This window comes from Symphalangus syndactylus, chromosome 12 (genome assembly GCF_028878055.3).
Source record: "Symphalangus syndactylus isolate Jambi chromosome 12, NHGRI_mSymSyn1-v2.1_pri, whole genome shotgun sequence".
NCBI lineage: Eukaryota > Metazoa > Chordata > Mammalia > Primates > Hylobatidae > Symphalangus > Symphalangus syndactylus.
In genome coordinates, this window is record NC_072441.2 from 28,947,095 (window position 1) to 28,966,341 (window position 19,247).

Genomic DNA, 19,247 nt, shown 5'->3' on the forward strand with positions numbered 1-19,247 from the left:
TCTTCCAACAGTGATCTTTTTCCTGGCTATGCTCGTATCCATTTGATTTCAATGAAAATTAAAGGAATTGGGAAAATGTTCGGAGTATATTTTAACATGGGACGAACAGATCAATTCACAAAGCCAGAGCAAAGGAACATGATGAGACAAGAGCAAAAATAAAATTAAATAAGAATTCTGGCAAGAATTTTAAAAACTGAAAACTTAGAAAAAAAATCAATCATTACAAAATGTTCTGCTGCTAATAAACAATGACTCGTCTAAGCATATGGTTTATTATTAACCCAGAAATGTAAAAAAGGCAAGAATTACAAGTGGTCAGAGAAAGTCTCTTCCTGGCTGTGGGATCTTAGCAGGTCACTTCTGTTCACTTGAGATAGGACGGGGTATGAAGAGGGGAGGAGTTTAATAATTCCAGACTCCTCCAGGTTCCATGATCCTGTGGAACAGGGCAGTCTGTTCCCTCATGTTGGCGGAGTAGAGCTTGGAGAGATTTGCTGCTGAAGTCGCTGCGCTAACCAGACACGTAATCACAGCGGCTTCAGTGGGACTCGCACAGCAATTTCCATCAGCTACGGACAAGCATTCCAAACTTTAGCCTTTAGGTTTAATCATTGACACACCTTCCCTGGTCACTGAGTCTCCTCTAGAAACTCAGTATAAACATCCAACGATGTGTTAACAGGGTGTTTCGTAATTTTCTTTTGAAGATTATTCTAGGTGGTGGGCGTCACAGGGTCAATAAAACTATACATTTCTCTCAAAGTCAGACTGCAATCCTGATGGCAAAGCTGGAGGAAGCTCCGGGAAACCTGTAATTGTGGGAATCCAGGAGAAAAAATCCCCCACAGCTGGGCTGTGGGAAGGGGCCCTACCTAGGAGAAGAAATCAAATCCCCCACAGCTGGGCTGTGGGAAGGGGCCCTACCTAGGAGAAGAAATCAAATCCCCCACAGCTGGGCTGTGGGAAGGGGCCCTACCTAGGAGAAGAAATCAAATCCCCTACAGCTGGGCTGTGGGAAGGGGCCCTACATAGGAGAAGAAATCAAATCCCCTACAGCTGGGCTGTGGGAAGGGGCCCTACCTAGAAGAAATCAAATCCCCTACAGCTGGGCTGTGGGAAGGGGCCCTACCTAGAAGAAATCAAATCCCCTACAGCTGGGCTGTGGGAAGGGGCCCTACCTAGGAGAAATCCCCTACAGCTGACAGCTGGGCTGTGGGAAGCGGCCCTGGATAGACCGCTGAGCGCTGCTGCAGGAATCCCCAAACCCAGGCAGGCACTGGCTGCAGGGAAAAACCAAGCAGGTTACTGGCTGGGGGTGCAGCGTGGTGCAGGGGGCGGAGGCTGGGCAGGGGTAGTGCCAACGGACGCCTCATGGTGTGGTAGCCTAAACTCGGAGCCTAAACGCAGGACCAGGGCTAGGAGCCCAGGACCAGAAGGCAAAACTCCCTACGTGATTTATGGATGGGAACTTGCAGCCCCTGGAGGGGAATGGCTTCGGTCCGGGGCTGTACGCACTAGTTCTCTGGGAGGAAAGAGGGCAGGAAAGGGGTGCAGCCAAAATCAAACTCGGTTCCACTTGGACGAGCAGTGGGGAGATTCGCTGTCTGAACAAGTAAGGAGAGTTTTTAAAACCACTTACCAGAATCTAGAGTGGGAATTAAAATCTGCGTGGGCCTCTTCAGCTTCCACAGAACTAGGACTGCTACACCTTCTTCAACTTCTGCAGGCTCCGCCCAGGCTGTGCGCCTCTCCCCACCCCTAGGCGAAGGCGCTAGAATTTTCCAAACTAAGAACGAAGAGGAAGTTTGGACCTTTTCGGCCACCGCTCGCATCAATATGGCTGCCCCCAGGGAGAGACGAGGCTACCGTGAAGGAGACGAGGCTACCGTGAAGGAGCCGAGCGCAGACCCTGAGTCCCTCACCCATGGATCGCAGCGCGGAGTTCAGAAAATGGAAGGCGCAATGTTTGAGCAAAGCGGACCTCAGCCGGAAGGGCAGTGTGGACGAGGATGTGGTAGAGCTTGTGCAGTTTCTGAACATGCGAGATCAGTTTTTCACCACCAGCTCCTGCGCTGGCCGCATCCTACTCCTCGACGGGGTGAGGCCCCTTTGCGCCTGTCCAGCGCCTGCCTTCTAGTGCGAAATTTTAGGAGCCTTGTGCCCATCCAGTGACGACCCGATTCAGCATGTCTGTGTTTGCTCCTCTGCGAGGTGGTCTCTGTTTCTGTATATGTGAAATTTAGGGGATTAGATCAGTGCTTCTAAAAGTTTAACGTGGCTGTTAATCAGCTGAGGATCTTTTAAAATACAGATCCCGATTCTTTAAGTGTAGGGTAGGGCCTGATACTGTGCATTTCTAACAAGTGCCCAAATGATGTTGAAACTGCTGACCTGGGAACTATCTTGTGCGGCAAAGGTTAGAAAATTTTATTTTATTATATGAATACTAAGGGAATTTGAAGACTTTGTAGCCTGCCAAGGTATTGAATGCGGGAATCCGCTCATCAACAGCTCTGACAAATCATTGTTACTGCATGCTTGAACATCACCAGCGTTAAGGAGTTTCACTGCCTCCTAGTGAGCCCCTCCATTATTACAACTCTGGTGGTTTCACGCAGAGATAAGTACGATCGTATGTAATTTAGGATGGTTAGACTTTTTTTTTTTTACTTTATAATGGGCTTACAGGGGTAGTAAATGCATTTTGACCTACATTTTCCACTTATGACGGATTTATTGGGATGTAACCCCATCATAAATCAAGAAGCAGCTGTATAAGCCATACCTCCTTATTTGCAGGTTCAGTTACCCCAGTCAACAGCAGTCTGAAAATATTAAATGAAAATTCCAGAAATAAACAATTAGTAAGTTTTAAATTGCATGCTGTTCTGAGTAGCGTGATAAAATCTTGAGCCAACCAGCTCCTTCCAGAATGGAAGGTGAATCATCCCTTTGTCCAGAATATTCACTATATACTTTTGCTGCCCTTTAGCTACTTGGTAGCCCTCTGGGTTATCAGATCGACTGTGGTGGTATCACAGTGCTTGTGTTCAAGTAACTCTTATTTTACTTAATAATGGCCCCAAAGTACGGGAGTAATGATGCTGGCGATTTGGATCTGCCAACAGTAAGTCATAAAGTGCTTCTTTGAAGTGAAAAGGTGAAAGTTCTTAAGGAAAGACTTAAGGAAAGAAAAAACAGCATATGCTGAGGTTGCTAAGATCTACGGAAAGAATGCATCTTGTGTCAGTGTGAAGAAGGAAAAAGAAATTCATTCATCTAAGGTTTCAGGCATCCACTAGGGGGTCTTGGGACATATCCCCTGAGGATAAGGCTGCTTGGGAGTGATACTGCTTAGATTAAAAACCACTGGCTATGTGACTTTAGGAAAGTTATCTCAACTCTGCCCCTTCCTGTTCTATGAACTGAGGATAATAAAAAGTATCTGCTTTATAGGGATTTTGTGTGGAGAAAATAGGATAATTTATTTGAAATATTTGGCATTGTGCCTGGCCCATGCACTGTAAAAGTTGGCTGTGTACTGATTTTATTCATAGTATTGGGTTAAGAGCATGGAAGACAGCACATTGTTAGGCTCATTCTTTAGGTCCATTATTGACTGATCATTTATTTGCTGATCTCTCAAGTTAGCAGGGCCTGTTCATTTTTAAATCACTTCCATTACCTCCAGAGCAATGGCATTCTTGCCCGCACGCTCTCTCTTGCTCCATTTCCATAACTCTATCTCGCCTTGATTTTTGCAATGCTTCTCTAACGAGCCACTTAACTACTCTTCTCCAAACCATGTTTGACAAATTGCAACTCTGCTTATCTCACCTATGCTATGTTTTATTACACATTTTTCTACATCAGAATATCCAAATGCTTACTTTAGTATACCTTTGAACCTTTTTTTTTATTGCTTTTCTTCATCTTTAGCTAGTTACTGAAACTGAACTGTTCTTTTCATCTTGTATTTACTTGCTTTTGCTCACGTTTTTTGGCAGTTTTTTCCGGAAATGTTTTCCTATCTCTGCACATCTGAGACATGATTCCCAAAACTCCCCTCTCCCACCTGAACACACAAACACATACTACCTACTTGGAAGTAATGACTGCTTCTGTACTGGTTAGACTTTTATTTCTTACCTTACACCTCGTATTATGGTTTATTTTAAAATCTGCCTTATTTCAGTAAGGATTGGGGGCAACTTACGAACAGGCAACACAAGAAAAAATTAAAAGTGGGAAAATCTGGATAAAGAAAATATAGATAAGATGAAGCTAGTGATGGCATTAGTTTCCAGTCCTACCATTAGATCCTGTAAAGTTGCTGGAAGTGGGCTATACATTTGGCTCTAAGATTCAGAGTAGCCAGCACAACGTCAGATACGTAAGTCACCATCACCGAAGTCATACAATGAAGTCAAAATATTTATTTAGGACATGCATAGCAATGCCCGGTTCCAAGGCCAGACAGCAGAGTCTCTTGTGGATCTATCGTATAAATTATAGTTACTTTGAGTATAGTGATTTCTGTTCATGTGGTTTCCTGCATCCTTTTTCCAGTGTTCTTGAGGGGTAGGTTCTGTGTATACCCAAAGTACCTAATAGAAGTTTGCAAATAAACATTTGTTCAATTTAAATTAATATTTAAATGTTTGCCTTCATGAAACTTTGACCTTTCAGTCTTAGCTCCATCCTTCAGGACTACATCTAAAGTCTAATTCAGAGGTCACAAATTTATGCCTCTAGAGACCAAGGAAGTATTATAAATGTGTAAACGGCATAGGTGGCAATAAAGGGTAGTAGATCTTGTGTGGAATTGGGACAGTGCTGTCCTACAAAAGGAATTAAAATTCTTTTTTTTTCATTTTTTAAATACTGTGCTAGCCAAATAGCTAGAGTACAACTCAGGTGCTGCTAGTATTATCCCTTATACTAATCCCTTTTCGTCTTGCAAAATCATGACCGTATTTCAGAAGATGTTTATCTAGTAGTTTCACCTTTCACATAATTTTCTACCTCAAGTTATTTGGGCTCATTCTTATTCTGGGTTAACATTACCTAAAAACATACCGAATTGTTTTTATTAATACTTAAAATCCTGACTTGGGATTATTAGTTTAAGAAAGCCTACAATATACTATGCATTATGCTTATTATTTTTGTAAAATATTGTATGACTAACTTAAATTATGTTATTTTTTATTTTAGGGTTTAAATGGTTTTGAGGTTCAGAAACAAAACTGTTGCTGGCTACTGGTTACGCACAAACTTTGTGTAAAAGATGATGTGGTAAGTTTTAAAAAATAAATCTGGAAATAAACTTTTAAATTCAGTTACTTTAAATACATATGACAAGAATAGAAAATTCAAGGTAATTTATATGCAGGATTATAATGGCTGAAGATTATAAAACCTAGAGAGCTTTCATTACAATGGCTCTTTTTGGGTTGTAGGAGATGAAAAGTATGGAAGCATTACTTACTGCTACTCAACAAAACACATCCTCTTGGACACAGCAGAAAGTTCATGGATATTGGACACCTATTGGATCCAAATTTTGAATTTTAATTCTGCTATTTGAAAACCCTGTAACCTAGAACAAATTATAGAAACAGAAGAGGATTAGCACTATCTCTGTGTTACCAGCTTTACTGATATAAATAAATAATACATTACTTACCTGCATTGCTTTTTGAAAATCTTCGTATCTCTGCTGGGTTATTTAGTTTCCTAAGGTAAAGTGTTTAGATGAATTCATAAGTTTTTATCAGCCAGGCACTTTTCATTCCCAGTGAATTTACAAATCCAATTCTGCTTTTAGCAAAAAAGATAATTTATTTAACTGGAAAGGGCGAATGGAGCTAGAATCAAGTATTGCTGGTTTGGAAGTTCAAATCTTGTCTTCAGAGTACCCACTTCATCTTCATCTTTGGGCACTGGTTCACTTTGCAGTGTGCCTTTATTCTCTTCTGCTGCAGATAATCTTTATTGCAGAAATGGTAGCTGTCAGCAACACCAGTAGAAAAAGAATTCCTTTTCCCGCAATTCATGTGTCCATCTTAGAGAAGGACTCGGAATTGTCCTGCTTAGATTAGGCGCTCTCCCTCTTAGGTCAATTATTTTTGCTAGTGGAGTGTAATAATATCCTTGATCAGACATAAGCAAGCACTTGGCACCTCTGATATTGTGATAGGGAGAGTGATGTGTGACAGGGTAATGATTGACAGCCCCACCAGAAATCAAATGGTCTGAAGGCGGGACGATGTTGCCCAGGGATGCTGGGCAGACAGAAATAATAACTGTCTTGTGTAAATTCTGGCTCAGACACAATATTACATGTTTCACTAGGTGGTCAGACTATGCCGCAGGATACACTACAACATGTGTGCAGCCAAGGTTAAAAGGCAGGCAATTGCTACCTAGGGAAGAGACTAGTACCTGACTCAAGGTCACTAACAACAAAAAACACGCATACTAGGCTCAAGTGTTGTAACATTTGCTTATAGCAGGAGAGAAGAGACTACATAAGATCTAGCCCTTTGCAATGTATCAGTCCCCATGGCTAGCAGATTGGTTCCACAGCTGATCAGGGCAGAGTGATGGTATGTACCCCACTTTGTGCTGCAGTAGCCCCCAGACCCTGACCACTGCCCCATAGGGTCTGAAATACAGAAAGCTAGGAACATGCTCAGGGGCCATTGGTTCTCATGTAGCTAAGCAGTTCCAAGGTTCCTCTCCCAAAGTTAAGAGATAGCAAAAACAAGTGAACAGGCAAAAACAAACAAACAAACAAAAAAAACATACAAGTTGCAATTGTTACAACTGTGCCTGTTACAGAGGGAACAGGAACTTACTGGCTGTGCTCTGAGCTGTTTGCATGCGCTGCTATTTGTGAGCTTACCAGTGTTGCTGGTAAGCACTGGTGCTTGGTACAGGATGCTTCTTGGGAACATGGGTGGCAGTTAGGCTTTGTTTGGACCCTTCTCTTACATTACATTTGTCTCTATCGCAATCTAACAAAAAATTTAAACAATCCTTATACAGTTTTTATATATTACATTCCTTAATGAAAAATCTGTTATGGAATTGAATAAAGTAGTAGTTTACTTCATCAAAGTATACTAATAGGTGGAAAGAATGGTATAGAAGATTTATGTGAGAACTAGAAATTTTAAGAAAATAAGCAAATAAATTTTTGGTGAAAAAGGACCAAGAAAGCGAGGGAAAAGTTATTGCAGAAAAAATATGCTGAGTGATTCTGAAAATTTCTAAGAGAAATTGAAGTTATGTAAGGGGTATGGGGTAAAGGGTCACCAAAGGACGGGCCATATACTTGCGTCTGATACCACTGTTCATTTATTTAGATTGCAGCTCTGAAGAAAGCAAATGGTGATGCCACTTTGAAAGTTGAACCATTTGTTCTCCATGTGCAGTGTCGACAATTGCAGGATGCACAGATTCTGGTAAAATTTTGTTGTAATTGTACTTGAATTTATAGATATATGTGGGTAGATGTAATTTTAAGCTTTTAATCTGCTATAAATATCAATGAGATATTACCTTATTCAACTAGTTATGTATTTCTTATGTATTGGTCTGCCCAATCTATTAATTTTTAATATTAGGAAAAAAGTGTGCCTAATCATTACTAGGAAAATATAAGTCCCAGGTTATGGTTCCTGTTTTCTTTCTAAACGTTTTTATTTATAAATTTTATTTCAGCATTCTATAGTTTGTTTTTGTTTGTCAAGCTTTAAGAAAAAATACTGTGGAATTACATGTACAATTAAGAGTTTTAAGGAATATTTCATTTTTCCCATTTAAATGAGCATAAGGTAAACATCTGTTTAGTCTTGATTCTCCTTTTTATACCTTTTATATATTTATATATTAAACTAAATTGCATTTTAAGCAACAATAATGTATTGAGTCTCAGTGTGTCAAGTACTAGGGGCACAGTGATGAACAAGATTGGAGACTGTCTTGGTTCCTCTCCCAAAGTTAGGAGACAGCAAAAACAAACAAGTGAACAGGCAAAAACAAAAACAAACAAAAAAAAAAAACAAAAAAAACAAAAGCAACAACAACAAAAAAACAAACTGCAAGTTGCAAAATGTTCTACCAAAGGAAAAAACAACCTGGTAATAGAGAACAGTGCAAAGAGCAGCTCACTTGAAGACAGACTTCTCCGAAAAGCTTTCTTTAAGCTAAGACTTAAAGAAACAGAAAGAGCTAGGCATGTAGCTGGGAAATGAACATTCCATGAAGATGGAAAAGTATATACAAAGTTTCGGTGGGTCTAGAGAGTGGAAAAAGGGTGCAAGAAGGAGGCTAGAGCTAGGTCAGTTAAGGCTTTGTAGACCAGATTAAAGAGTTTGAATTGCTTTCTGAGTTCAGGGAAAAGTTATTGAAGGGACAGTTTTAACCAAAGAGTGGCGTTCTAGGTTTTTGTTCTGAAAAACTCAGTTCTGCTCCACCATAGAGAAAGGAGTGCAGTAAGTGAAAAGACATGAGTTAGGAGTAGTTTGTGGTGATTTAAGCGGGAAGTGGTGGTGGGTTGGCCTAAGGTGATAGCACCAAAGCAGTGAGAAAGGAATAGATTCAAAATATATTTCAGCATTTGAATCAACAGACTTGTAAGGTTGCCTGGGGAACGACAGCCAAAGGGAGGAGGAGAAAGAGGAATCAAGCATAGCTACTTAGGTCTGGCTGGAGCCCCTAGCTGTATGGTAGTAGCCTTTATCCAGATGGGGTGTGCTGAAGTTGGGGTGTGCTGAAGTTGAAGTGTGTCCGGAATTGGTTCCTTCCAGTGGGTTCTTGGTCTCACTGACTTCAAGAATGAAGCCGTGGACCCTCGCAGTGAGTGTTACAGTTCTTAAAGATGGTGTATCCGGAGTTTGTTCCTTCAGATGTTCAGATGTGTCCAGAGTTTCTTCCTTCCAGTGGGTTCGTGGTCTTGCTGACTTCAGGAGTGAAGCCACAAACCTTCGCAGTGAGTGTTACAGCTCTTAAAGGTGCCACGTCCAGAGTTGTTTGTTCCTCCCAGTGGGTTCGTGGTCTTCCTGATTTCAGAAATGAAGCTGCAGTCTGCCACAGTGAGTGTTACAGCTCATAATGGTAGTGTGGACCCAATGAGTGAGCAGCAGCAAGATTTATTGTGAAGAGTGAAAGAATAAAGCTTCCACAGCTTGGAAGGGGACCCAAGTGGGTTGCTGCCGCTGGCTCAGGTGGACAGCTTTTATTCCCTTATTTGGCCCCGCTCACATCCTGCTGATTGGTCCATTTCACAGAGAGCTGATTGGTCCATTTTACAGAGTGCTGATTGGTACGTTTACAATCCTTTAGCTAGACACAGAGCACTGATTGGTGTATTTTTACAGAGTGCTGATTGGTGCATTTACAATCCTTTAGCTACACACAGAGTGCTAATTGGTGCGTTTTTACAGAGTGCTGATTGGTGCATTTGCAGTCCTCTAGCTAGACAGAAAAGTTCGCCAAGTCCCCACTCGACCCAGAAAGTCCAGCTGGCTTCACCTTTCAATTCCCCCTCTAAACAGGACACCTCAACTGCTGCTGGGAATTGGGCAATGACGGCTCTAGCTACTTCCTGCTGGATAGGGGCGAAGAAGGGGCCCTGCAATTGTAGTGTCCTTCAGAGGGGAACTCTTTAGACCAGTGAAAGGGCCAGTGGGTCGGTCCAGGGGTCCTCGGTAGAAGTTGTTAGTTGAGCTCTTTTGGCTACAGTATGTAGTCCTATCGCAAAGAGTATGATGAGTATGCTGCTACATAATATGATGAAATAGTAAAAGGATTCTATTAAAGGGGCAAGGAGAGGTGTTAAAGTTATGTAGGTTTTCACTTATCTTTTTTAAGGAGGAAGGGGTTTTTCCTCAGGATCAGAGGTAGGAGCCTTTTTAGTCTGAGATGTTTCCTTCCGAAATAGGAGATGCAAGTTCTCCAACGGTTCGCAGGTGTATCGAGGCTGGTCTGGCTGATCTTGGGACTCCTGAGCTGATGGTCCCGCAGGTTCCTCAGGGGGTGTCCAAAATTTAACTGGGTTGTGGTGAATCCAAGATTCCACTCCTGCCACCTTAACTGCAGTGGGGGTAGAGAGGATTACCAAGTATGGTCCTTCCCACAAAGAATCCATAGATGGGGAGGTAGAGGGGAGAGGTTTGACCAACACTAGATCTCCTGGTTGAAACAACTCTGTTCCCTTTTCTCTGTGACATCCTTCAGGTAGGTTTTTAAGGTTTCGTTGATATTTTGCCAAAGAAGTTATATTTTTGACCAAGTTGGCCGTTTCCTGATCAAATAGGAGGTCATTTGTGAGAAAAGGTCATCCATACAGCATTTCATATGGACTGAACCCCATTTTGTGAGGACAATTTTGGGTTCTCAACAAGGCCATGGGCAAAAGAGTAAGCCATAGGAGATGAGTTTCTTGTGTTAGTTTCCTTAAGTGCCTCTTGAGTGTTTCATTTGCCTTCTCAACCTTCCCTGAGGATTGTGGCCTCCAGGTGCAGTGAAGGTGATATTGTATCCCTAGCGTCCTGGAAATTCCCTGAGTTATCATGACTTTAAAAGCCAGACCATTGTTGCTCTGTAAGCTTTGGGGAAGCCCAAATCTAGGAATTATTTCATGAATTAGGACTTTAATCACTTCCTGAGCCTTCTCTGTCTTGCAGGGGAAAGCTTCTATCCAATTTGTAAAGGTATCAACACAGACCAACAAGTATTGAAATCCCTTTGACTTAGGCATATGGGTGAAGTCTAACTGCCAGTCCTTTACGGAATAGTGACCTATTCTTTGTTCCCCCAAAGGGGCCTTAGGATGAACCAAGGGATTATTCCTTTGGCACACCCCTCACAGGCTTTGACTACCTGTTGGATGGTCTGGAGGAGATTTGGCCCTGTAAATAGGGATTTGGCCATTTGATGTGTGTTTTCAATACCCATATGAACAGTTTGGTGGAGGGTTTTAAGTATTTTTCACTGTCTGGCTTTGAGTATAAGTACCTTTCCTTCTTCTGTCGTTAACCACCCTGAGGGGAGAAAACTGTACCCCCGTGAAAGTCCCCATTCTGTTTCAGTTGGGGAATACTGGAGCTTAACCTCTTGGAGGGGGTTCTATACCAAGGGTCCTTCTGTAGGTATTTCTAATGGGATGTTCTGCCTGGCAGCAATTCTGGCCTCAGCATCTGCCTGACGGTTTCCTTCTGCCTTTTCTCCTTCACCTTTCTGATGGCTTTGGCAGTGTAAGACTGCCACCTCCTTAGGTTTTTACACTGTGTGCAATAACTCCATAATTTCCTTGTAGTGTTTAATGGGAGTTCCCCCAGAGGTTAGGAACTCCCTTTCTTTCCATATTGCAGCATGGGCATGTAGGATTAGATAAGCATACTTACTATCTGTAACAAAGTCTCCCAATCACAACTGAGGAGGTGGGAGAAATACCTGGTTACAGGCTGTCCCAGGATTCCTTGGATGGTAACGGACCTTGAGGACAGCTCCCCAAGACAGGAGATTAACACTGAGAAAGCTGCACCAGTGTCCAGGAGGAAGTCAATTTCCTGGCTCTCAATGGTTAAACATACCTGGGGCTCAGTGAGGGTGATGACATGAGCTGGCACTTGCCCCGGGCACCCTCAGTCCTGTTGTTGGATCAGCTGGTTGGGGGCTTCTGGCCCAGAGAACCTTTGTTCTCTGGGGCAGTGCACCTTCCAGTGATTGCCTTGGCATAGCAGACATGGATGAGCGGGTAGCTCTTTTCCCATTGGACAATATTTTTTAAGGTGTCCTTGCAAAACACACTGGTAACAAGCCCCACCGGGTGATTGGCCTGCTCCATTTTATGTCCTCTCTGAACCATCAAGGTTTGTTTGTCTGAGGGCCATGACTAAGGCTGTGGCATTTCTCTGATCTCCCTTTTCCTTTTGGGCCTGTTCCTCTTGGTCCCTGTTATAGAACACCAGTGTTGCCAGGTTTAATAATGCCTCCAGATTTTGTTCAGGGCCCAGGGCTTGCTTTTGGAGCTTTCTTCTGATACCTGCGGCTGATTGGATAATAAACTCATCTTTAAGGATCAGTTGACCCTCGAGTGAGTCGGGTGACAGGGGAGTATATTTTCTTAAGGCCTCCTGTAGCCACTCGAGGAAGGCAAAAGGATTTTCTTCCTTTCCCTGAGTTATGGTGGACATTGTTGAATAATTCATGAGCTTTTTCCTAATTCTCCTTAGTCCTTCTAGAACAAAGGCCAACAGATGTTTATGACTCCAGTCCCCATGATCTGAGTTGAGGTCCCAGTGGGGATCCATACTGGGGATGGCTTGCTGACTGGTAGGGAATTTGTCCCTTTCTTCGGCTGTCATTCTATCATTTACTTGACTAAGATATCAGGTATCTCCAAACTCTCGGGCTGCAGCTAAAGCCACATTCTTTTCATTAAAGGCCAGGGTTTGATCTAACAATAGCATGACATCTCTCCAAGAGAGATCAAAGGTTTGCCCTAGAGCCTGTAGGACATCTGTATACCTATCAGGATCATCTGAAAATTTCCCCAGGTCTGCCTTGATCTGCTTTAAATCAGAGAGGGAGAAGGAGACATGTACCCAAGTTGGGCCAAATTCCCCTCCCCCTACAGCTTGAAGGAGACATAACCGATAGCCCAGGGGTTTTTGTGGTCCTTTGGAGATTTCTTTGCTTGTTTCCTTCGGGGCAGGGGAGATTAGAGGAGAATTATCATTAATAGGAAGTGGAGCTATAGGGAGGCTAGGATATGGGGGTGAGCTGAGAGGTCCTCCTGTGGGATGTAAATTGCAAGCTTTGCATAGTTGTGGATTCTCCTTCAATGAAAAGAAAGCTTGGACATAAGGTATTTCACGCCATTTGCCTTCCCTGTTACAGAAAAGGTCAAGCTGCAGGATAGTATTGTAATTTATACTTCCCTCAGGTGGCCATTTTTCCCCATCAGACAGAGAATATTGGGGCCAAGCCGTAATGCAGAAAAAAAAAATGAGCTGCCTCTTTTTCAGGGTTTGTGGGTCAAAATGGTCCCAGTGGCTTAGGATGCATTTCAAGGGTGAGCCTATTGATGCCTGAGTGTTTGGCCAACAGGTGCCTGGTATTTAGCCCCCGAATTCTAAGGAAAAATAGGACAGAATAGCAAGCGAAAGGGGTCCAATGGTACTCACCACTTGGCAATAGGCGCTTGATCCATCTGGTTCGCCAAAATGTGTCCCGTCTGGGTCGCCAAAATGCGTCTGGAATTGGTTCCTTCCCATGGGTTCTTGGTCTCACTGACTTCAAGAATTAAGCCGCAGACACTCATGGTGAGTGTTACAGTTCTTAAAGATGGTATGTCCGGAGTTGTTCCTTCAGATGTTCAGATATGTCTGGAGTTTCTTCCTTCTTTTGGGTTCGTGGTCTTGCTGACTTCAGGAGTGAAGCCACAGACCTTCGCAGTGATTGTTACAGCTCTTAAAGGTGGCGCATCCAGAGTTGTTTGTTCATCCCGGTGGGTTCATGGTCTCGCTGACTTCAGGAGTGAAGCCGCAGACCTTCGCAGTGAGTGTTACAGCTCTTAAAGGTGGCACGTCCAGAGTTGTTTGTTCCTCCTGGTGGGTTCATGGTCTCACTGACTTTAGAAGTGAAGCCACAGACCTTCGCAGTGTATTGCAGCTCTTAAAGGTGGCCCATCTGGAGTTATTTGTTCCTCCCGGTGAGTGCGTGGTCTTGCTGACTTCAGGAATGAAGCCGCAGACCTCTGCAGTGTGTGTTATAGCTCATAAAGATAGTGTGGGCCCAAAGAGTGAGCAGCAGCAAGATTTATTTTGAAGAGCGAAAGAACAAAGCTTCCACAGCTTGGAAGGGGACCCGAGTGCGTTGTCACTGCTGGCTCGAGTGGCCAGCTTTTATTCCCTTATTTGGCCCTGCCCACGTACTGCTGATTGGTCCATTTTACAGAGAGCTGATTGGTCCATTTTACAGAGTGCTGATTGGTGCGTTTACAATCCTTTAGCTAGACACAGAGTGCTGATTGGTGCATTTTTACAGAGTGCTGATTGGTGCGTTTACAATCCTATAACTAGACACAGAGCACTGATTGGTGCGTTTTTACAGAGTGCTGATTGGTGCGTTTACAATCCTTTAGCTAGACACAGAGTGCTGATTGGTGCATTTTTACAGAGTGCTGATTGGTGCGTTTACAATCCTTTAACTAGACACAGAGCACTGATTGGTGCGTTTTTACAGAGTGCTGATTGGTGCGTTTACAATCCTTTAGCTAGACACAGAGCGCTGATTGGTGCTTTTTTACAGAGTGCTGATTGGTGCATTTACAATCCTCTAGCTAGGCAGAAAAGTTCTCCAAATCCCCACTCTACCCAGGAAGTCCAGCTGGCTTCACCTTTCAGAAGGAATGGGAATCAAGAATGTGATTCACATGTTAAGTGTGAAATGTCTGTTAAGACACCTGTTTTTGTCTGCTAGCATTGCCATAACAATATAACACAGACTGGGTAGTGTAAACAACAGAAATTTATTTTTCTCACAGTTAGGAGGCTGAAAGTCCAGGATGAAGGTACTGGCAGGGGTAGTTCCTTCTGAGGCCCTTGTCCTTGGCTTGCAGGCAGCTGCCCTCTCCCTGTGTCCTCTCATGGCCCTTTCTCTGTGTATGCGTGTCACTTCTTTCTTCTACTTCTTGTAAGGACACCAGTCCTGTTGGATCAGGGCTCCATCCTTATAATTTCATTTAACCTAATTACCACCTTAAAGGCCTCATCTCCAAATATAGTCACATTGGAGGTTAGGGCACCAACATATGAATTTTGAAGCCCTGTAGACATAATTCAGTCCATAACACCACCACCTAAGTGAAAATTTCAAATAGACGTTTGGGTAGAAGTCTGGAACTCAGGGGAGCCATGTGGACTGAGGACAGATATTGAGAAGATGCCAATACACAATTATTATTTTAAGCCATGAGCCTAGATAAAATCACCTGTGGAGAAAGTACAGAAGAAAAAGGGAAGAGGGCCTGAGGAACACAAGTGTTTAGAGATAGTCTCCAAAACATGGTGTTTAATCATTTAGTGGCTCATGGCTTCAGTCTCTGCTCTAACCCTGAACTTTTATCTAACCTTATTTTAGTCTCATTATACCACATCGCATCACTGATGTGTGTCCAGACTTTAACTCTCCTGTTTCTATATCCGTATTCTGTTCTCTGTGCTAATCCTGATTGAGCCCAGCCATGCTCTTCTCTGGGTCTAAGCCTCATTGGAAGGCTACCATTTCAGGGAGCTAATTGAAGTGGACTTAGAGGAACTGAGAAATTCACTCATTCACAGCCCCTTTTTGAGGGGGGTCCTTACCTAAGGAGCTTATATTTGTATTCTAGGGGACAGAGGCAGACAATAAGTATGTAATTAAACATAATTTCTCACTGTGAGACGTGCTATGAAGGAGATAAAAAGAGGACTCCACTAGAGAGTCAGGGGAGTGCTGCATTTAAAGAGGTGGTTAAAGAAGGCCTTTATTCGAAGGTTGCAGTGAGCCGAGATTGCACCATTGCACTCCAGCCTGGGTGACAAGAGTGGAACTCCATCTCAAAAAAAAAGAAGAGGACCTTTTTAGGCAGTAGCATTGAATGGAAACAGGATGAATGACAAGAAACCAGCCAGGAAAAGAGTAGTACTGATAGAGGAACAGCAAAAATAAAGAAGTTGATGCAGGAAAGAGTTTGGAGTATTCAAAGAACAGAAGGGAAGCCACTCAAGGTTAGAGAAAATAGCAAGGGCTGGAGCAAATAGAACATCGTTAGTCATGGTTTAGAGCTTGGAATCTGTCACTAGCTAGTCTGCAAGAATGGTTTGAAGGGGGCAAGAGTGAAAGAAGAGACTAATTGGGAGACTCCTCCAGAAGTTAAGGAGAGAGGTGATGGAGACTTGAAAAAGAGTGGGCAGTGGATGTGGCAAGAGCTGGATTAACTTGAGGTAATCGTAGAGGTAGAATCAATGGGAGTTGGGTATAGGGAATGAAGAAGTAGAAAGCATCAGGGCTATCTAGGTTTGGAGCTTGAGCGGCTAGATAGATGGTGGTGCCATTTACTGAAATTACACTGGACGTGAGTATATATACATATATATGCGTGTGTGTATATATACACACATCTATATGTGTACATATATAAGTAAACATATACACACACATGCATATATACATATATGTGTGTGTATATGTGTATCCATATATGTGTGTATATGTGTATACATATATGTATACATATGTGTGTATGTGTATATGTGTATACATATATGTATACATATGTGTATATGTGAGTACATGTATGTATACATATGTGTATGTGTGTGTATATACATGTGTATGTATATACACACACACACACATACACACATATATATATGGTATTTAAACCAGGGAATCTCAAAAGGAGAGCATGTACTTAGAGCAAGGTTTCTCAACCATGGCACAGCTGGCATTTCAGGTCAAATAATTATTTGTGTGGGGGCTGTCCTGTACAATGGAGAATGTTTAAGCTGCATTCCTGGCCTCTACCCACTATTTGCTAGAGACCTCCCTTCCTCTTCCCTTCAGTTGTGACAACTTAACAACCAAAAATGGCTTCAGACATTGCCAGATGGCCCCTGGGGTTCAAAATTATTCTTGCTGAAGAACTACTGAGCTGGAGAAAATAAGGGACCCATGTCTGCTCCCCAGGGCTCTCTGACATTTAGAGACTGACAAAATAACTTAAAAAGCCACCCCAGTCAGATCAGAATTTGTGTGCTTTCTATGCTTTCTCATATCATTTCAACAAAGTTTTTCAAGGAATAGAAGGGATATTGAGAAACACTGTACTCATTTTAAAAGATTTTGTTTTATTTTTACACAATATAGTTAGAAGAATGATTGTTTTTTGGTTACATTCTTTCTGGAAGCAATCACTAGCCAAATGTCGCTGTCTGTGATTGAATTCTACTTTTACTCTTTCTTAGTGACACGTCCATAGTTCATATTTCAATATTTTTCCTGATGTTAGGAGTTTGATCAAAGTCATTTTTAAGCATAGTCCATATTGGCTAGCCAAAAAAAATTTTTAAAAACCTTAATAGCTTTTAGGGTTATATATGTTTCTGTAGTTTGTGGAGCCAAACAGATGATCTGATTACCCACAGTATCAAAATTTAACAAGTTTTATTTTCTTACAGCATTCCGTGGCAATAGATTCAGGTTTCAGGAACTCTGGCATAACGGTGGGAAAGAGAGGAAAAACTATGTTGGTAAGATATTTTGTCAAAGAGCAATTTTTTTAGTGTAAAGTGATCCAGAGATTGAATAACCTAATTAGACTCCTGCCTTTAATGTCTCCTTTCTCAAATCTTCTTGCCATTCCCTTACTCATAAACCTTCAATGACTTACTCCTTCCTACAGGGCAAAGTCCAGAGTTTGGATTTACAGTTGAGGTCTTATTTAATATTCTTCTCTACTTACTTTTAACCTGATTCTTAACTCTGCCCTCCTCATCCTAAGTAGGCAAGGCCCAAAAGCACTGTGACATCATGGGAAGGGTCACAGAGAGAGTCCAAAGTCCCCTTTACTGATACCTGCTGGATCACAGCTGTACTGTGTGAATTTGGGCAAGCTCCTCAATCCCTCAGGGTTTGAATTTTCTCAGCAGTATCAGTGGTCCAGCAAACTACTGTCGTAGGGCCACATTCAGCCCACGTGGGGCCGGACCCCACTACACTCATTTGATTACTTATTGTCTGAGGTTGCTTTTATGAGACAATGGCAAACTTTAGTAGTTGTGATAGATACTATATGGCTTGCAAAGTCAAAAAATGTTTACTATCTGTCCTTTTAGAGAAAAGATTTGCCAACCTTTCGACTAGATGATCTTTAAGACTTGCATTCTTTTTGAGTCCTTCTCTAGCCAAGCTAGCCCTTAGATATTGTGCCCTATTCTGATCTCCTGTGATATTTACTGTTTGGCATGGCATGTTTTTGAACTATTTGAGATTTCCCTCCTTCTACCTTCCTATACTGTCCTATTTTCTATCTATTTTTAACAATAACCTATTTCCCAAATAGGGGTGGACGACAAAAGAGGACAACCCTTAAAGCATGGCTAAATAGAAAATCAAAGCCCGGCCAGACGTGGTGGCTCGTGCCTGTAATCCCAGCACCTTGGGAGGCCAAGGCAGGTGAATCACGAAGTCAAGAGATCGAGGCCATCCTGGTGTAACCCCATCTCTACTAAAAATACAAAAATTAGCCAGGCGTGGTGGTGTGCACCTGTGGTCCCAGCTACTCGGGAAGCCGAGGCAGGAGAATCGCTTGAACCCACGAAGTTGCAGTGAGCCAAGATCACGCCACTGCGCTCCAGCTGGACAGAGCAAGACTCTGTCTCAAAAAAAAAAAAAAGAAAAGAAAATGAAGGCCCGTTGCGTACTGGTTTGTGTGCCATCTCACTCTTTACTCCATCCGGTAGCCCAGGTGAAAACAGAGCCATTCTTTCACCTTCTTCTTTGTTTCCATATTCAATTCGTTATAGGTCCTCTCCATGCTGCCCCTCGTTTCTAATACTTGACCCCGCCCTAGGTCCTGTGGCACTGCCCGGCCCGCAAGATCCCTGACTGCAGTCTTTACCATTGTCTCCCGACTAGTCTTCCTCCTTGAGTCCCTCCAACCAGCACTCTCAGAATCCCCCTTTAAAAAACTCAGGGCCTCAGCTGGGTGCTGTGGCTCATGCCTGTAATCCCAGCACTTTGGGAGACCGAGGTGGGTGGATCACCTGAGGTCAGGAGTTTGAGACCAGCCTGACCAACATGGTGAAACCCCATCTCTACTAAAAATGCCAAAATTAGCCAGGCATGGTGGCATGTGCCTGTAATTACAGCTACTTGGGAGGCTGAGGCAGGAGAATTGCTTGAACCTGGGAGGTGGAGGTTGCAGTGAGCCAAGATCGTGCCACTGCACTCCAGCCTGGGTGACAGAGCAAGACTCTGTCTCAAAAAAAAAAAAAAAAAAAAACTTCAGGGCCTCCAAACATTTTCTTGGTATTCAAGATCTTACCCAGACTATTTTGCATCTACCTGTTTATGTTCATCTTCCAATTACATACTTATGCTCCAGCCATATGGAACTATTGGTTGTTTTCCAAGGGTATCATGCTCTCTCATGTCTCTATGCCCACAGATAAGTGGTCCCT

The 19,247-nt window shown here is 42.8% G+C and overlaps 2 protein-coding genes across 12 annotated transcripts in view; one reads left to right on the forward strand and one right to left on the reverse strand.

The window, feature by feature from the left end:
- CRYZ (crystallin zeta) overlaps positions 1 to 1,777 on the reverse strand; it is a 28,147-nt gene extending 26,370 nt beyond the window's left edge. For 2 of the 3 annotated variants that reach the window (XM_063624052.1, XM_063624050.1), the window contains exon 1: positions 1,643 to 1,777. The gene's annotated coding sequence lies outside the window, so the exon portion shown is untranslated. The remainder of the gene's footprint in view (positions 1 to 1,642) is intronic. The other variant, XM_063624051.1, reaches the window with a different exon arrangement.
- Positions 1,777 to 19,247, forward strand: part of TYW3 (tRNA-yW synthesizing protein 3 homolog) — a 34,266-nt gene continuing 16,795 nt past the window's right edge. For 4 of the 9 annotated variants that reach the window (XR_010117303.1, XR_010117304.1, XR_010117305.1 and 1 more), the window contains exons 1-4: positions 1,815 to 2,101; positions 5,221 to 5,301; positions 7,377 to 7,475; positions 17,244 to 17,315. Coding sequence is in view for 5 of the 9 variants with exons in the window: in XM_063624053.1 (XP_063480123.1) it covers positions 1,928 to 2,101; positions 5,221 to 5,301; positions 7,377 to 7,475; positions 17,244 to 17,315 (426 nt within the window). In the remaining 4 variants the exon portion in view is untranslated. Of the gene's footprint in view, positions 2,420 to 5,220; positions 5,302 to 7,376; positions 7,476 to 17,243; positions 17,316 to 19,247 lie in introns of all 9 variants that reach the window. The other 5 variants (XM_063624057.1, XM_063624054.1, XM_063624056.1 and 2 more) reach the window with 5 other exon arrangements.